The sequence below is a fragment of the Branchiostoma belcheri genome, unplaced genomic scaffold (assembly GCF_001625305.1).
Source record: "Branchiostoma belcheri isolate BF01 breed outbred unplaced genomic scaffold, Haploidv18h27 scaffold209, whole genome shotgun sequence".
NCBI classification, from domain to species: domain Eukaryota; kingdom Metazoa; phylum Chordata; class Leptocardii; order Amphioxiformes; family Branchiostomatidae; genus Branchiostoma; species Branchiostoma belcheri.
This window is the reverse complement of record NW_017803591.1, coordinates 346,218-364,479: the sequence shown is the minus strand read 5'-3', so window position 1 is coordinate 364,479 and position 18,262 is coordinate 346,218. Positions and strand designations below refer to the sequence as shown.

At 43.0% G+C, this 18,262-nt stretch overlaps 1 protein-coding gene across 3 annotated transcripts in view; it reads right to left on the bottom strand.

The window, feature by feature from the left end:
- The window catches only part of LOC109469583 (mucin-5AC-like), a 58,418-nt gene that overhangs the window by 4,762 nt on the left and 35,394 nt on the right, over window positions 1–18,262 (bottom strand). Inside the window, exons 44-74 of one of the 3 annotated variants that reach the window (XM_019768118.1) lie at window positions 17,813–17,977; window positions 17,157–17,356; window positions 16,080–16,878; window positions 15,646–15,786; window positions 15,083–15,217; window positions 14,537–14,610; window positions 14,240–14,341; window positions 13,579–13,782; window positions 13,037–13,148; window positions 12,526–12,732; window positions 11,993–12,207; window positions 11,389–11,579; window positions 10,768–10,886; window positions 10,316–10,363; window positions 10,013–10,078; window positions 9,481–9,659; window positions 8,856–8,991; window positions 8,200–8,331; window positions 7,605–7,773; window positions 7,205–7,359; window positions 6,005–6,837; window positions 5,676–5,771; window positions 5,148–5,394; window positions 4,445–4,721; window positions 4,016–4,203; window positions 3,176–3,576; window positions 2,807–2,959; window positions 2,357–2,500; window positions 1,922–2,066; window positions 750–1,789; window positions 487–633 (exon numbers count right to left, since the gene is read on the bottom strand). In XM_019768118.1, the coding sequence (XP_019623677.1) occupies window positions 487–633; window positions 750–1,789; window positions 1,922–2,066; window positions 2,357–2,500; window positions 2,807–2,959; window positions 3,176–3,576; window positions 4,016–4,203; window positions 4,445–4,721; window positions 5,148–5,394; window positions 5,676–5,771; window positions 6,005–6,837; window positions 7,205–7,359; window positions 7,605–7,773; window positions 8,200–8,331; window positions 8,856–8,991; window positions 9,481–9,659; window positions 10,013–10,078; window positions 10,316–10,363; window positions 10,768–10,886; window positions 11,389–11,579; window positions 11,993–12,207; window positions 12,526–12,732; window positions 13,037–13,148; window positions 13,579–13,782; window positions 14,240–14,341; window positions 14,537–14,610; window positions 15,083–15,217; window positions 15,646–15,786; window positions 16,080–16,878; window positions 17,157–17,356; window positions 17,813–17,977 (7,220 nt within the window). Of the gene's footprint in view, window positions 1–486; window positions 634–749; window positions 1,790–1,921; window positions 2,067–2,356; window positions 2,501–2,806; window positions 2,960–3,175; window positions 3,577–4,015; window positions 4,204–4,444; window positions 4,722–5,147; window positions 5,395–5,675; window positions 5,772–6,004; window positions 6,838–7,204; window positions 7,360–7,604; window positions 7,774–8,199; window positions 8,332–8,855; window positions 8,992–9,480; window positions 9,660–10,012; window positions 10,079–10,315; window positions 10,364–10,767; window positions 10,887–11,388; window positions 11,580–11,992; window positions 12,733–13,036; window positions 13,149–13,578; window positions 13,783–14,239; window positions 14,342–14,536; window positions 14,611–15,082; window positions 15,218–15,645; window positions 15,787–16,079; window positions 16,879–17,156; window positions 17,357–17,812; window positions 17,978–18,262 lie in introns of all 3 variants that reach the window. The other 2 variants (XM_019768117.1, XM_019768119.1) reach the window with 2 other exon arrangements.

The window sequence follows — 18,262 nt, the reverse complement described above, 5'->3', positions numbered from 1 at the left end:
GTGCCCAGTCCTGCGTGCAAATGTGGTCATTCCAACGAAACAGCTGTACACTACTTCCTACACTGCCCACTGTACACTGACGAACGTATTGACATGTTATTATCTCTAACTAACATTCTGCCATTTGACACAAACAACGTCACCGACAACACTTTATGTTCAACCATTCTCAGGGGTAACCCCTCATTGTCGTTTGTCAACCACTGTAAAATATTCGATGTGGTTTTCAACTTTATTTTGCAGACAGGACGTTTTGTTTGATTTAGTTGATTCATTTTATACACCAGCTCATTATGTACCCTTGTCATTTCTTCTTCTTATTATTATTATTACTTTGTTTTATTGTTTCCGTTTATGTGTGAGGAGAGGGCTGAGATAAGTTTTATAACTTTTTGCCTCATCCTCGGAAAATAAACGTGAATAAAATAAATAAAATGTATGGTAAAAAGATACAACACATTAGCCTCTACATGTATGTCAACGTACCACAGGCTTGTTGAACTCATCAGTGTATGGCACAAAGTTGACACCATCGTTGCTGTAGTAGACAGTGTAGGTGGTGACAAACTCATTGGTCTCAGGCTTGCCCTGGGTGATGAAGCCAGTCACGTGGGTTGGCTCAAGCAGGTCAACCTGGATGGAAGGACAGATACATTGTAGGTTTACTGTTGAGCTTAGCATCAAATCAACTCAAAATTTCAATAATTCCAAAAGGTTTATTCTGTGGTAAGCCCAAAAGCAAGCCTTACCGTGATAGACGGGTTGACATCAGTGTCATCAGGCTTCCAGGCACTTGGGCCATTGAGGGTTCCCTCATCAGGACTGTGCTGGTCATCCAGCTGAGAGGAGGCAGTGATCTGGTCTGGCTTGATCTGCCCGCCCTCCATGCCCAAAGGCTCTGTGCAAGGCTCATTGTGAGCTGCAGTTGTGGTCTGCACAGGAGTAGTGGGCTTGGCAGTGGTGGTGGTGGTGCCAAGAGTGGTGCCTGTGACAAGAGTGGTCTGTGGCTCAGTTGGCTTGATAGTTGTGGTGTCGATGACAACACCAGTGGTGGTAGTGCCGGTTGTGCCAGTGATAAGGGTGGTCACTGGTGTTGGCTTGGTGGTGGCAGTACCGGTGACAAAACCAGTGGTGGTGGTGCCCTCAGTTGTGCCAGTAACCAGAGTGGTCTGTGGCTTGGTGGTAGGGGTTGTGCCAATAGTGGTTGTCTGGACTGGTGCAGTAACTGTGCCAGTGGTGGTGATACCAGATGTTGTGTCGGTGACCATGGTCTGGGTCTGAGTTGGCTTGGTGGTGGCCAGGGTGGTGGTGATGACCTCAGGCTTGGTCGTCTGTGTGACAACATCAGTGAAGGTCACAGGCTGGGAGGAGGTGACGGTCACCACTTGAGTCTGGGTGACGACACCAGTGGTGGTCTGACCAGTTGGCTCAGTGACAGTGACAACACCTGTAACGGTTGTACCGGTTGTGTCTGTGACCTGGATGGTCTGTGTTGGAGTTGGCTTGGTGGTGCCAGTCTGAGTGGTGGTCTCAGGCTGGGTCTGTGTGACCGTGGCCAAGGTGGTTGGCTTGGTGGTCTCACCAACTCCAATGGTGGTGGTACCAGTTGGCTCAGTGACGACACCAGTGGTGGTTGTACCAGTTGGCTCAGTGACCAGAATAGTGGATGGCATCTGGGTGGTCTGGATAGTGGTACCCAGGGTGGTAGCCACAGGTGTGCTGAGGGTGGTGCTGATGACAGTGGTACCAGGAGTGGTCTCTGTGCTGGAAACTGTAGTTGTTGGAGTCACTGTAGAATAAGACAGAAGTTACTCAATCATGCGAACAGCTGTAACTGTTGGATGACATTATTATGGCCAGAATAGAAGGGAAAAAAGTCTGCATTTTAATTTCAGAGTCCGAGAGAGAGAGCGGTTCTCACCTCCACAGCCGAGGATCTCAGCCTGCAGGGCGATGTTGTCGTTCCAGGTCACTGGGTGGATCTGGATGTACTGAGCTGTGATTGGTCGGCTCAGGTCCAGCAGGTTGGTGACTGGGGTGGTGCTGTCGGTGTTGGCAGGGAAAGTCTAGAAAATAAAGAAGATAAACTTCAACAATTGTTACTAAACATATCTTGTAGACCAGACTGATATACATTCTTTGTACAGTTGTATCAAGAATGTTATTCTTATGACATAATATTTTTCTATATTTGTCTTTAAGTTCTTGACTTAAATAGTGCTACATTGTATGTCAAGCATGTCTTCTCATACATGTAAGTTGTCAAAGCAGACCAATAGCACAAGATCAGTGTTCTGTGCATGGTTGTATAAGAATTTTCACACTTCTAATAGACATAAGTTTGAATTGTACTTACCACAACCTTGCCATCATCAGTGTATGGCACAAAGTTGACACCATCAGTGCTGAAGGTGATGTAGTAGGTGGTGACGTAGTTGGTGGTTTCAGGCTCACCCTGGGTGATGAAGCCTGTCACATGGGTCAGCTCTCCAAGATCAACCTGAAAGTTTGAGAATAAATATGATAAATAAGTCTTATTGCAAACATTTTCTGAATAAAAGCTTGAAATTCAGATGAAATAAGAGGTGCAGAGTCATATAACTTATGCTGTGTTCTGAGATCAGAACTGAATATCCAGTCAATTTGGTTTATGAAAATTGGTTTGGTTTGCTTGGCTGGTTAGGATGTTCATTAGTGTACGAATTCACACTATTCCTCCTGCATGACATGGCAGGATTTGAACCTGTGTCAAACACTCTATGGTTACGCCACACAACCCTACAGTTGCAATTTTAGTTGTCCATACCTGGAGATACTGAGTCTGGTCGTTGGTGACTGGCCTCCAGGCACCAGTTGGGTTGTTCAGAACAACATCCTCAGGCCTGTGCTGGTCATCCAGATGAGAGGAGGCAGTGATCTGGTCTGGCTTGATCAGGCCATTCTCCAGACCCATAGGCTCCTGAAAAAAGATATTATGTCAAGATATAGAATATGTGATTTTCAAAGCAGATCACAAAAAATCTAAATTTTGCACAATATTTCTATGTTGACACACTGTCAGTTGAAATATAAACTAGTTATGAAGTATGTTGACAGAGAAGTTGCATTTTACATAAAGACAGTTTACAATGTACCTTGTTCGTATTTTACCAAGGAAATGGAAGCAAAAACATACCCTGCATGGCTCGTTGTTTGGAGTAGTGGTCTGGACAGGAGTGGTTGGTGGCTTAGTCTGGGTGGTGGTTGTACCAGTTGTGGTAGTGGGTGTGGGCTTCTCAGTCACAACGCTGGTCTGAGTAACAAAACCAGTTGTGGTTGTCTGCTCAGTCACCACACCAGGGGTTGGCTTGGTTGTAGTCGGACTGGTGACAGCGATGGTGGTAGACGGCTCCCCAGAGGTGGTGGTTGTGAAGGTGACGACCTCTTCTGTTGGTGTGACCTCACCGAAGGTGGTGGTCACAGGGTGGAGAGTGGTGGTCTCAAGAGTTGGGGTGAGAGTGCCAGGCTTGATGGTGGTGGTTGTACCTTCTGGCTTGGTGGTGGTCTGGGCTGTGGTCTGTGTTGCTGTGGTAGTCTCTGTGTATGTACAAACATAAAAGGTGATAAATAAATGCAAGAAATCTAAACCAAGGTAAGGAAAGTATATATTAATACAGATTTCTGGGTATAGCAAGCTAACACCATTTTGCTGGAGCTTTAAGAATCTTTGTCTTTTATTGAACGAGAGTTACAAGTGTCACAAGTCGTGTGTCTGTAACATCGTGCACTGAGGCAGTTCCCATCTCTGTTTCTACACCCAACAGGCCACTACAGCAGGTTGCTAGTCCAGTGGAGTGTGTTCAGCTCAAATATATTATATTATTTCCAGAGTGCTGAACTGATAAAAAAGCAGTAAGTACCATTTTTCAAGTCTTTCCAACTGCAATGTAAACACTATAGCTATAGTGGTATAGCCCACTAAATTGGTGTTTGTGTTATGAAAGACTAGACATAATAACTGTAATTTGATTCTAACCTGGTCCACAGGCACAGTGGAACCTGACCACATAGTCCTCGCAGTCACTGTTGGGCACCATGGAGTTGAGACAGATGAGACCCAGAGTGGGGCTGCACATGACGGCACTGCCCTGGTTAGGAGCAGACATGGTGGCAGCCTCCAGGCACTCCACATCATCGATCATCTCTGTAGGACAGATGCTGTAGCTGTGGGGCAAAAGATAGCGGGAAATACGTTAAGTATAGCCAATGTCACACATTCAAGACCTTCCCCCGAATTTGTTCAGGACCAGATTTTGGTTATGTCTACTTTTATATCGTACAAATTGAAATGAATTTGAGGGAAATTTGACACTATTTCATATCTTTGTGCCACTTAAACAGAGCCAAATTCACAGGAGTGACAGCAGTATAATCAAAGCCCGGATATGTATGACAGATAACTTACTACTGGCGCAGTGCCTCCAGAGTTTCGATGTCACCTCCGTTGTTGTTGGTGTTGGGACGGTCCATGTTCATGTAGGGTGTCCAGTAGGCCACGTTCTCCAGACAGAGAGGTGGCAGGGTCACGGCGGTGGTGAGTGGTGTTGTCTCGACGGATGTCACCTCACCAATGGTGGTGGTAGAGACTGGCTTGGGTGTGGTCTGACCGGTGGTGGTCTGGCCAATCGTGGTCTGACTTGCGGTGGTTTGGGCAGTTGTGGTCTCAACAAGTGGAGTGGTGCCTAACATGTAAAAAAAAGTGTTGATTATGAGTTTTAAAACAAAAGTCTGTGAAGTATTCTCAGTCATTGCAAGCCCAAGAAATGTAGCAAAACTTTGGCATTAAAAAATCATGTTGTTGTGTACAAGAAACTCAAATATCCGATAAACATGAAAATGATTATGACAGAACGTGAAATTTCAATAATAATATATTATGACAGAATGGGGGGGAACTCGAATAATCCTGATGGCTTTTTTCCACCCTTGACAAATTTCCATTGTTTAAGTTATTTATTTATCTATGATATGTATTCTGTTCTTTTAAAGACGTATTGGTAATTTATTTTCTGTATTCTGTTTTTATACAAGTGCAAATAAAAATAGATGAATAAAAAGATGAATAAAAAAGAGAAGATGACAGAATGACAGAAGAAGCATTTTCTTACCGCTGCACAGACAGTAGAAGCGGATCTCGTAGTCGTAGCAGCCGGTTGGCTGGTTGGCAGCGTTGAGACAGGTCAGGCCGTTGGTGATGTCACAGGTGACCAGCTGGCCGGTGTTCTGGGACGAGATGCCCTGGCCGTTACCCATGGTCATCTGACACTCCACCTTGGTGATCATGTCGTCATCGCAGAAGATGAACTGCTCGCGGATCTGGTCCAGGGTCTCGATGTCACCAATGTCATCCGGAGACTGAAATACGACAACCAAATTTATATATGTATGTGCTTCTTGCCTAATACTCAATAGATATATGTGATCACATAGACGGTCATCGAAACAGTGGCTCGTGTTAAACAAAATGGTGAATAAATGTGAATTAAATCACTCTGAAGTCTGAAACCTTATGAAATTATTTACGGATATAACTAGAGTAGCATTCGATAACAAAGAAACAATCATGTCTTGTGAACAAGGAAGCAAACCATAAAGGAAACGGGTGCAGAAATTTATTTAAAAAAGCAGTTACTGACCTCGTTTGGCTTGTCCAGGTTGAACCACGGTGTGTAGCCATCCTGCAGACACTGAGGAGCGAAGGTGGGTGCTGGGGTGGTGATTGTGGCAAAGGTCTGTGGAAATATAAAAAGAATCGTTATACTTGGTGCATCTTCATAAGTATTGACTCTGACTTGCAGTCGCATGACGGGGAGGAGTAACGATAGTATCTGATGCTTGTTTTCAACATCAATGCCTTTTCATTTAATCAACTGGCTTCGTACTCTGTTGCTGTTGCATACATAAAAACTTCTTTAAATCCCCTTTGCACTTAAGAATGGAATTCACGAAGAAGTTAAAAGTTTACCTGGGTGATGGGCTTTGTGGTGGTGGCCTCCAGTGTGGTGGTCTCCTCAGGCACAGACTGTGTAGTGAAGACCTGGGAACTGGTGGTCATGGTGGTGCCAGTGATTGGCTCGGTGACAACCTGGGTGGTTATGACTGGCTTGGTGGTGGAGCCTGGCTTGGTGGTGGTGGTGAACTGCTGGGTGGTTGTACCAGTGGTCACTTCACCAATGGGCAGGGTGGTTGTGACCACTTCACCTGCGATGGTGGTTGTACCAGTGACAACGGTTGTTTCGGCAGTTGTGATGGGCTTGGTGGTGGTTGGGTTCTCTGGCACGGTGGTAGTAGCCGTGGCGGTGGTAGGCTTCAGCGTGGTTGGCTCAGTGACAACCACCTGAGTGGTGGTGCCTGGAGTGGGTTCGGTGACCACGCCGGTGGCAGTGACTGGCTTAGTTGTGGTCTCAACCACACCAATGGTTGTGGTGGTTCCCTGGGTGGTGAACTCACTGGTCTGTGTCACCGGCTTACGTGGTGAGTGCTGGCTAGTCTCCTCAACACCAATGGTTGTAGTGGTCTGAGAAGTGGTGAACTGGCTGGTCTCAGTGACTGGCTTGGTGGTGACAGGCTTGGTTGTTGTGTCCACAACACTGATGGTTGTGCTTGTCTGAGATGTAGTGAACTGGCTGGTCTCAGTGACTGGCTTGGTTGTTGTGTCCACAACACCAATGGTCGTAGTTGTCTGAGATGTAGTAAAGTGGCTGGTCTCAGTGACCGGCTTGGTGGTAACTGGCTTGGTTGTGGTCACCTGGGCAGTGGTGGTGGTCAGGATGATAGGAGTGACAACAGTTGTCTCCTCTGGAAATCATTACAATAAGAAGGATGAGCAAGTTTATAACAAACTCAGTATTACATTGTTGGCAACTATGTCACTTTGTTTTGTTGTAACAAGGTTAAGTTGCTAGTGAATGCTTTTATAAACCTTGTAGAGACAGGCAAATTAGAGAAATATATTATATACAACGTTATACATGTACTACATTTGAGAACAAATGTCGTGCCCATTTCAAGTACATGCAACTCTACTGTCCTCTTAAATTTAAAGAATGCTGATATTTTGTTTTTGGCACATGTTATGCTCTTTTTAACATTTGCTGACCATGATGAATGTTTAGATTTTCTGGCTTATTATACTGATGTAATGGTAGTATCTGCGGTGCCCTACCCCTGCAGAGACAGTAGACCCTGATCTCGTAGTCAGCGCAGGCTGGGATGGGGAACTGCTGAGTGTTCAGACACTGCAGACCGCTGTTGATGTCACACTTCACGCCATTCTGGCCGGTCTGGTCAAATGGCAGCCCAGTGGCAGAGTCACGGCACCTAGACAAGGAAAATTAACAGTTTTGTGATACCAAGGAGTGGAGCGTTGAACTTTGCAGGAACTTGAATGAAAACTTGAATGAAAAATCAAAACAAAGATGAAAACGCTAAACAAAGTTCACATTCAATGTTAGCAACACATTCAAGAGAAAACAAAATGAATTTCTTGTTTAATGAGTGTACAGTTTTCCCTACTGGAGAGAATAGATTGAATCAGTTAGTTCACTCTTTGCTGCAGTACTCACTCGATGCTGATGATGTCCTCATTGGCGCAGAACGCAAACTGCTCCCTCAGGTTGTCGAAGGTCTCGAAGTCGCCTCCGGTGGCAGGGTTGGGGTAGAAGGAGTTCATCCATGGAGTCCAGCCGTGCATCTCATCAGTACAGACGGGAGCAAAGGTGGAAACTCCAGCAGCTACGAGTCACAGAAAAGTATTAATGACAATATGTCATAGTGTGATTGAACTTCAACATGGCATGCTTTATTTTCATGAAGTAAAACTTGAAAAAATGCACAGCTTAAATGAATGTCAATGTCATGAAATTCAACATACTGGGATTGAGTACCAGAACTTCAATTTCTAAGTCAAAAATATCTGTTTTGAACTTCTGAATCAGGACAGTGCAGCTGGTTCTGCTTCATTAATTCATGATGTAAAACTACAAAATGCACAGTATGTATACACTATAAAATCATAGTATTACACAAAGCTTTTTACAGGCATGGAGGTGTAGTTTTAAAGGCTGAAATCTAAAGCATTTCACGTTGTTGTCTTACCTTCCCTAGATTATAAATACTACTCAAAAGCAACAAATGACAAGCAGATGAGTGGTGACATACTTGTTGTAACTGGTGAGGTCTGAGGTGTGGTCTGAATACCAATAGTTGTAGAGACAACAGGCTTAGTGGTGGTGCTCTCTGTTTCAATGAGGGGCTTGGTAGTGGTGGTAGAAATGGTGGTAGTCCCGCTACCTGTAGTACATGAATATCAAACAAAACAAACCAGTCATGATGATGGCAAACATATTCAATTAAGTCGATATTTAGATAACAAATTCAGTATTAATAATATAAATACAGCTAAAAGACCATAATTAAGCTTTAGTGAAATTACATGTATTATATTTATTTCAAGCTACAAATAGTTCCCCTTTTTAGTGGAAAAAATACACAAAGAAATTGTTACTCTAGCAACTGGATAGATTTTGAAAACTGTCAGTAGCATCCACTACAGGAACAAAATACAGTTTTTAAGCCACATAAAATTGCAACAAAAAACAGTTCAGCAACTGGATATGATTTTGGAAATGGTCAGACATTTCAGGTAGCATCCACTACCTTTTTCATCAGTTACACTGGAGAGATTTCATAATCAGCAGGTTTATAAACACGAACAATAATTATTGATTGATGCAATGTCTAACCTTCACCGGCACACAACAGAATGATGATTAAGTGACAACATGTTTAAAAAAATTGTCAATGTCGGTACTTACATTGACAGTACACCCTGATTTCGTAGTCCTCGCATCCCACGGGGTAGTTGAATGCGTTGCGGCAGTAGAACCAGTTGTACAGGTCACAGCGCATGCCGAAGGCACCTGAGCTCTGCCAGTCAGCACCAGTAGCAATCTGCAGCAATAGAAATACGTGGAATTAAAATAATGTTTTTAATGTTTCTAATTATTCACTGCTTAACAAAGTTAGTTTCATGTTTTTGAACATTCTTTCATCAGAGATTGAATGAATATATTAGCAGCCTTCACCAGTTGAAATGAAGTACATCTTACAATTATGAATAAACTCAAAACGATTAAGACGTCTTCGTGGGCTCTTCGTCTCAAGATAAAAAGATATAAATTAAAAATTACAAACCTTACACTAAGTTACAGTGTGCACTATTTTGATATTTAGCGGTTCTACATTAATTTTGAACTGCGTTATCTGGTCTTTAGACCTAAGATTCTTGCCACGAAGACTTGCACGGTTTGGCGGCAACCACTTTGAGAAAGTCGTGAAACTCAACAAGGAGGTTGGAAACTTAGATTTCATTTTTGAGTAATACTGTCATGTAAATATACATGTCACTAAATGACACTATTAGTAGAAAACAAGTTTTACCTCGCGACACTCAATGGAGGTGACCATGTTCTGGTTGCCACCACAGATGTTGTACCCGGCAGCGACCAGGCTGGGGAAGGTCTCCTCATCTCCCTCTGTGGTGTCGGTGGGGTTACCGGGCTCGTCAGAGCTCATCCACGGAGTCCAGCCATCCACGCACAGGTCTGGGTTCTGTTGGACTGGAGAAGGGGATGGGGGCAGAGGAACATTCAGAACAAGGGCTTTTCCTCCCGAAAATAGTTTCATCAGGTTGGTAAAGTATAGGATACAGGAGTTTTCTTTTACACAACCAAAATTTCTCACCTAAGCTCTGAGGAAGGTGTCTGATAGACACCAAAACGCCAGCACTTAGGTGAGTAAAAAACTCCTGTATCCAAGGGCTTTTCCTCTTTGAGGGAAAGTATATATTAGATTACATCCATTAAATGATAAAAGAAGCAATGACATGTCAACTTTTGATGATATCGGTAAATATTTTGATTTACGTCTTTTTTGTCCTAGCCCTGTGAAAAAGGAGTAGAAAAATTCCTACCAGTTGTGGGCTGCTGTGTTGTGGGCTTCTGGGTCTGAGTTGTTGTGACAACAGGTGGCTGAGAGGCTAAGGGAAAAAAAGCACAAGTCTTAGTTTGATTTTCTAATGGAATGTTTAGACAGATCTTAGTCACAATGACAGTCATTATATCTTTAGTTGTTTCTTTGAAGAAATCCAGTGTTCAAGACATCAAGTTTATATACTGTAGATGAAAAGGCTTCTTGCAATTTCATCACATCAAAGGACCCCAGATATTTCTAAGTGTTTTCACTGGAAAATATGTTATTTTTCAATGTGGCTTACCTGTGGTGAAGGTCTGTGAGGTAGACAGGGTCTGGATAGTGGTTACCGCTGTAGAAAATATAACATCAATGATAAGTCTCTAGGAAGTTTTGAATAACCTATAGTATGTGTATTTTGTGATTAATAGTTCCAACTGTAAAATACTAAGTGTATAGGCTAAGTTCTAATGAAAAATGATGATGCAGTGCATCTATTTAAATGTGACTCTATATTTTTGTAGTAGGGGTAGGGCGACAAAAGTTATCTGGCATGTATGACCCGCTACTATGCCGTAGTATGGTCACATGTTTCTGACGCCACATTCCAAGAGTAGATGGGTTCATTCCGTGAACAAGGGTGACAGAATCAGCTGAAAATTTGAAAAAAAAAGTCCCAATTCATATCAGTGTTGAAGATAAACTTTAGTCTTCACAATCTATTGAAATGTAATAAGGTAAAGTGAGTTGACTTACGCTGGCAGTCACAGTAGACGCTGACTTCGTAGTCAGAGCACATGGCATCCCACTGGAAGTCGTTGGTGCACTGGAAGCCAGTCACCAGGTTACAGACATTACCACCATCACCAGTGGCACTGGAGGAAAAACAAACACCATGTTAATGGCTTGGTCAAAGCACCTTAAATTATAGTGTATAATATCTAAGTTTGTATAGGACAGCAGAATTGATAGAAGTGTGTACTGAAAATAGAGTGGCAATAGCTTGAATGGAAAGATTGGCCTTTCTCTGACTGATAGTAATTTTCATGAAAAATATGGTCTTCAAAAATTCCCAGAATTGTAGTTGCAGGCACTCCCACAGCAGTATAATCAAAGACTGGATACTATTAGTGAAAATTCTGATAATCATAACATTTGGTCATTATGATTAATCGCTTCTCGAATCAATATCTGAATGAAGTAAGTTGTATAATTGTTTTCTTAATAGATGCATGTATGAAGACTTTCTTTTCCCCGCAATCTTTTCCCTGCAATCACATCTATCATTAATGAAAATTAGATTGTGAAAGCTATAATGTACTATAATGTTGAAGGAATGTGAAATAGAGCATTGAAGCAACAGAGACTGATACTTACTCGTACTGTGTGTTGGTGCCCACCTCCCTACACTTGATGGAGGTTGGGTTGGCACAGAAGGTGTAGTACTTCCTCAGCTCATCGATGGACTCGATGTCACCAGCGTTGTTACCGTTGTTGGGACGGTCCACGTTCATCCAGTCAGACCAACCGTGCTGGATGCAGGCGATCTGTGGAGCTGTCTGCATCGTCTAGGGAAAAATATACAGTATATTTAGAGGCATGCAGTGTTCTCAATTTGGGGCTAAGGCCTAGAAAAAATATTGTTTCAGGTTTCCCGACCCATTCGACCAGTGGCCCAAGCTTTTCTTTGATCGACCATGTTCTATCTGACATCTGAATTTCAAATCCTTTGATGTCTGAAATGTCATTTAACACTTTTCAGATTCTGAAGCAATTTCTTCTTCTGCAATCAGTAAATCCGGTGAAATTGTTTGAACAGGTCCTTGAGACAGTCCTGATGCATTGCTAAACTTTATTTGTTGCATGATTTTAGCTTAAAAAAATTAAACGTAAAAAAAAGATAATTTCTACCAACGCTAGTTTTTTCAGGAATGAACTAAACCAAGGACACAGGAAAAAAAAATCAGGACTAAAAGTTTACCTGCGTTGTAGGCTTAGTCGTCACTGAACCAATGGTGGTTGTTGTACCCTCAGTACCAGGGACAGTTCCTGTTGGGATGGTGGTTGGCTTGGTGGTACCAGCAATGGTGGTGGTCTGAGAGGTAGGAACGGAGATGGTGCCGATAGAGGTGGTTGGCTCGACAGCATGGGTGGTTGTCTCAGAGCCAGTCACGGTACCGATGGTGGTGGTTGTACCCTCAGTACCAGGGACAGTACCTGTCTGGATGGTGGTTGGCTTGGTGGTACCGCCAATGGTAGTGAATGGTGTCTCAGTACCAGGGACAGTGCCTGTCTGGATGGTGGTAGGCTTGGTGGTACCAGCAATGGTGGTTGTCTCAGAGCCAGTCACGGTACCGATGGTAGTTGTTGTACCCTCAGTACCAGGGACAGTACCTGTCTGGATGGTGGTTGGCTTGGTGGTACCGCCAATGGTAGTGAATGGTGTCTCAGTACCAGGGACAGTGCCTGTCTGGAGGGTTGTTGGCTTGGTGGTGCCAGCGATGGTGGTTGTACCAACAACACTGGTGGTTGTCTCAGTCTCAGGATAAGACACGGTCTGGATGGTGGTTGGCTTGGTGGTAGCTGTAGTGGCCTGGGTGGTTGTAGCCTGGGTGGTCATGATAGGCTTGGTTGTTGTAGTAGCCTGGGTAGCAGTGATAGGCTTGGTGGTGGTAAGCACCTGTGTAGCAGTCACCGGCCGTGGTGTTGTTGTTGTGAGCACTGTAATGTTCCGAAACCAACACAGTTAGAATATAATTCCCATCATTGTGAAAAATCTTAAATGAGCACAGTGAATCTACTTCATATACCCCTCTAACATATTCCACAATTACCCAAAATGAAGATAAAGCAATTTTCACTTGTTGGATGTACAAAAATTTTATTGTTGAATGGATCTCATGCATTGAATGCCTCACAATGACCAAGTATTTGTGTATCAATACCCACAAAACAATGTTATCATTAGGTGAAAAATTCCATTGACAGAAAGCCTTGAAGTTGACAGAGGTAGCAGGATACTTACAGTTGCAGTCACAGAAGAAGGACACCTCAAAGTTGTAACAGTTCTGGCCGTTGTTGTCAGCAGAATAGCAAGTCAGACCCATCTGGGGGTGGCACAGCACATTCTGGCTGGTCTGAAAAAAAAACAACACACACGTCATTTAACATTGAATATTTATATTTTGATATAGAGACAGGCAGAAGTTTTTCTTTCTTTATTCCGGTAATGTCCATCTGCCAAGAAATTGGCAATGGCTAACATGTTTTCATGGTTCATGATCACCAGGCCCCAGTCCTCAATAAACGAAAAACAATAGTAACGATAAATACACAATTTTTTTTCTATCCAAGTTTAAGGTCTTTTTTCCCCAAAACTTTGGGTTAAACGTGCTTGCATCAAGTGCAAGTCTTTTCTTGAAGCAAGATTTTTATACACAATCCAGCGTCAATTAGAATCATAAAACAGACTCAATAAAAAATTGCATAATGAGTCATGAAACATTAAATGCAAAACCTGGTGAGTTTGTTATAATTGTATAGAGGTTTGATGTTGTTGATCAGTACCATGTCAGCTGTGATGTGGTCTCCCTCACGACGGCAGACGATGTTGGTGATCATGTAGTCCTCGCAGAAGGAGTACTTCTCACGCAGGGCGTCGATCGTCTCAATGTCGTTTCCGTCGATGGGGCTGTCGGCAGACATGAAGGGTGTCCATGCGGAGGAGCCAGGTGGACAGTAGGCAGGAGCCAGGGTGCTCACAGTGGTGGTCTGTAGGAGAAAATAGACTCAGAAATTCATTTCTTCACCAAGCTATCCATCTGTAGTCATTGTGTTGATTCAATATTTTTATCATTATTATTGTTGATGTCCTTCCTCCTTGTGTATGTCCAGTGGATTAGTACATGTACAAATGTATATGTGTAAGCTATTTTGAGTGATAATTCTGTGAGTTTCATTTTACCAAAAAAATTAAATTGAGAAAAAGATTCATCATAATGGTTTATCCCAGGTGTGATACATTTGGCTTCTGTTGTTATATCTTTTAGATTTCTTATCTTACTAAACATATTGCTTGGTGTACACTCTATAGCTCTTTGTTGAGTCAATATCCAGTCACGAAAAAAGAAGTTTTAATTCTGAACATTGAAAGGACTATGAGCAATTTCAAGATCATCTAGAGTTTAACAAAGTGCAAACGATTCTTCCAAGATAACATTGTACCTACCTGAGGAGTTGTCTCCTCAACTGGCTTAGTTGTGGTGGTCTCCTCAGGCTTGGTGGTGGTGTCCACCTGGATGGTTGTAGGCTCAGTCTGAGGCTCAGTAACCTGAGATATAGACAAATAATGTTACAACTCATTACTAAAGACAATAAAAACAATTTTTGTTTGTAATGATAAAGTTTGCGGTACAGATGAGACCAGGAAAACCGTACTAAACATATAAAAGTACCGTGTTCATGGTGGTAACTACTGGTGACAAATCATTACATCAGGAAGTGTGGTAGTCACAGTGGTACTTACCACACCAGTAAGGGTGATCTGACCAGTGGTACTGACAATGACGGTACCAGGGGTTGTTGTTGTCGTTGGCTCCTCTGTAAGGGCAAGAAGCAAAAATCAAGTAAGTGAGTTGGAAATAGGACTAGGTTTAAGTATATCATTTGAACAAGAAAACTTCTAATACTTTATTACGTAAGTTTTCAAAAATTTCTCTTAACAATTGAAAAATGTAAACATGACTGATGAATTATGACAAATTATTGAAAATGAAGACAACGTTATGTGGAATACAATTTTGCTTTTGAACATCCCACAGTGCACATCTGACAAAATGTTTGCTTCCTTTGTGAGTATGATGTACATACTGTAGATTAGGGCTAAACATAACATCAGGTACAGGTGCCGGTACAAAAGTTTTGGTACCAGACCTGTTGATATCAGTATGTATCAGTATTGGTACTTAGTGATTCAGTATTTCGGACCTGTACCTAATCAGAATTTACAGAACAGGTACACAGTACTGGTAAGCAAGCCTAAAGTACATGTAGATGGATGATGCGATCTTACCAGAGCATCTGCAGTGCACCCTGATCTCATAGTCCATACATGTGCCGTCCTGCTGAGAGGAGTCACAGATGAAACCGATGTTCTCGTTACACATAACGCCATTCTGTCCCACAAGAGCGTAGTCCATGTTAAAGCCTGTACAAAATTAAAATGAAACGAAATCAGACAAAACAGTTTGATTTGACATGGAAAATGCCAAACTGTTTTGGCACAAATTGTTATAATATGTGGAATGTAACTGTAATTATCTGATTTGACTGCTTGTCTCATAACCAAGAGGTCCTGGGTTTGAACCCTGCCATGCTACATATCTTGTGCCCTTTGAAAAGGCACTTAACACGTCTTTCCTCACTGCACTAAGGTGAAAATGAGTAATGTACATGTATTGTCCTATGTGTTGGTGGTAGCATAAGAAAAAGTTGAAAAAACTTGAGTGTGCCGTCCCCATGTCTTGTTGTTACATGTTGAAATAGAATTTAAAAAAAAATGAAATTAGGTGAACTGCATGTCACGAAAACAAAGAATGTCTGTATTAATTGTAGGGAAGTCCACGGTTGGCTTACCTGCGACGCGGCAGTCGATGTCGTCAATCATCTCGACTGGACAGAACTCGTAGATTTCCCTGAGGTTGCTGTAGGTCTCAATGTCACCGATGTTGTCGGGACTGTAGCTGTTCATGAATGGAGTCCAGCCATCCACACAGTCTGTGGTAACAAATTGTAATTACAATGTAGTTCTCATTTACATCAACCCAAAAAATAGATATAACCACACGTACAATGTACCACAATGTCCCCAGTATTTATAAAGGGAACAGGATATTATCAATAGATTTTTTGTTTGTTTGTTTGTTTGTTTGAACCAATCTTTATTCATGAGAAGCTCAAATTGGCCATTGGGCAGCTTTTCACTGAGGTCGTGAGGGAAGAGGTGAGGGTCAGACAAAATATCAAAAAGATAAAATTTTCATCATTGTCTCTGGAATGTGTCCACTTACAAGCTGGGTTCTCCGGCTTAGTTGTAGTCTGGACAGTGGTGGGCTTAAGTGTGGTTGTTGTTGTTGAAGCAGTGGTTTCAATGCCGGTAGACATTGTTGGCTTGGTAGTGCTCACTGAGGTCACAACACCAGTAGACATGGGTGGCTTGGTTGTCTCGATACCAATGGTTGTAGACGCAGTGGTCTCGGTGATGGAGCCAGTTGTCATCAGTGGCTTGGTTGTGGTCTCCTCAACAACAACAGTCGGTGTCTGGCTGGTGGTGGTGGGGGTCTGAGCTGTAGTTTCAATGCCGGTAGACATTGTTGGCTTGGTAGTGCTCACTGAGGTCACAACACCAGTAGACATGGGTGGCTTGGTTGTCTCGAAACCAATGGTTGTAGATGCAGTGGTCTCGGTGATGGAGCCAGTTGTCATGAGTGGCTTGGTTGTGGTCTCACCAGTGATGATGTCTGTGTACGTGGGTGCAGTGGTGGTGGTGTCAATGATGACCTGCTGGGTGGTTGTCTCAGTCCCGGGAGTCTCGGTCATGACGCCGTGAGTGGTCTGCGGTGTGGACGTGAGGTGGGACAGAGTGGTCAGCGGGCTGACCGTGCCGATGACGCCGGTGGTGGCGATGGGGGTGGTGGTGGTGCCGACGGTAGCGATGGTTGTGGCAGGCGCGCAGTTACAGCGGAAGGAGATCTCGTAGTTCTCGCACATCCCGTCGGACTGCATGGAGTTGAGGCAGACCAGGCCGTTCTGGAGGTCACACTCCACGTGCTCGTCATTGGTCATGATGGTCAGCAGGTGGGAGTCGGCCTGAGGGTGAGGACAAACGTTCAGGGTCAGTTACTGTAAAAATATCTGGGCTACATATTTCATTTCATTTAATACCTATTTTACATAGAATAAATCAGAATACAAGTCCTATTTCAGTCCGTTTTTAAAAGCTGTCGTGGTGGGAAGTTGCCTTTATTTGGTAGAAAGTACAGGCCCCTGAAACTGTAGACTTCCCCTAGAAGACTGCCAGAGATGCTGAAATATGAAACTAGATGCTGTTAAAGATGGAGATAAAGGTAGACCCTATCACAACTTACATGACGACACAGGACTTTGTCAATCATAGCTTCGTCACAGATCCTCAGCTCATCTCCGTAAGCCTGCACGATGCTCTGGTAGGTCTCGTGGTCTCCACCATCGGTACCAGTGGTGGGTGTATCGGAGTTGTAGAATGGTGTCCAGTAGATGGTGCCCTCTGGGCAGTCATCGTTGTACACTGGGAGGGTGGTAGAGCCAGCTGGGAAAGGAGCAGAGTTGTGATCAGTGGAAGAAATGATCAACTTGTACTTTTATTACCAACTTTTGATATTGAGTTTGGGCTGCTTTCAAACATTCAAATACCGGATTTGTTCGACGTTGGAATTGACGTTGTTACAATTTTTTGTCTAAGGACATTTAAATGGGTTTCTCAGGTGGGTATGACATACTATTAGATAAATACAACATGGTGTATGCCGCATCACTCTCAGTCCTGCTGGTCGGATTTCCCTCCATGGTCGAGCTGGTACATTGGGTGATTTGGAATACACTGTGTTGTATTTTATATGTTGCGTACCAACATAGACTTTTCACTCTAAGTGAATTAAAAGTCAAAATGGCACAGGTTGTTTTACAACTAGATGTATACTTGGGAGAAACTATCATACTGTGGCTAACTGACAAAGAACGATTGGGTATATAATTTGATACTTACTGGTGGTGTCGCTAGTGATTGTCGTACTACCAGCCACACCAGTTGTCTGAGGCAGATTGGTGGTCTCGTGGCTGATGACCTCGGTTGGTGTGGGGGTGGGGGTCAGTGCCTGGGTGGTCAGTGGCTTTGTGGTCTCTGTGATAACACCTGTTGGAGCCTCACCACCTAGAAAAATAGAAATTTGTAGATTTAAATACATGCTAGATGGTTCTTCACTTTTTGGCTTAACTCATTGTATTTTAGTATGTATCTACATGTACCCTTGTTGTTTATTCTCTGCCATACATTGTACCAGTTGTTGAGCAATAAAGTTGAATTGTAAGTAAACAGTCTTGCTTACATAACAAAGAAGAGTGATGCTCAGAAACAGTTCAGTTGTCCTTTTCTCATTAATCAATTTGAGACAGCAAACAAATCTATCCTTTTTTAAGCTATGTTAGATCACTCTTT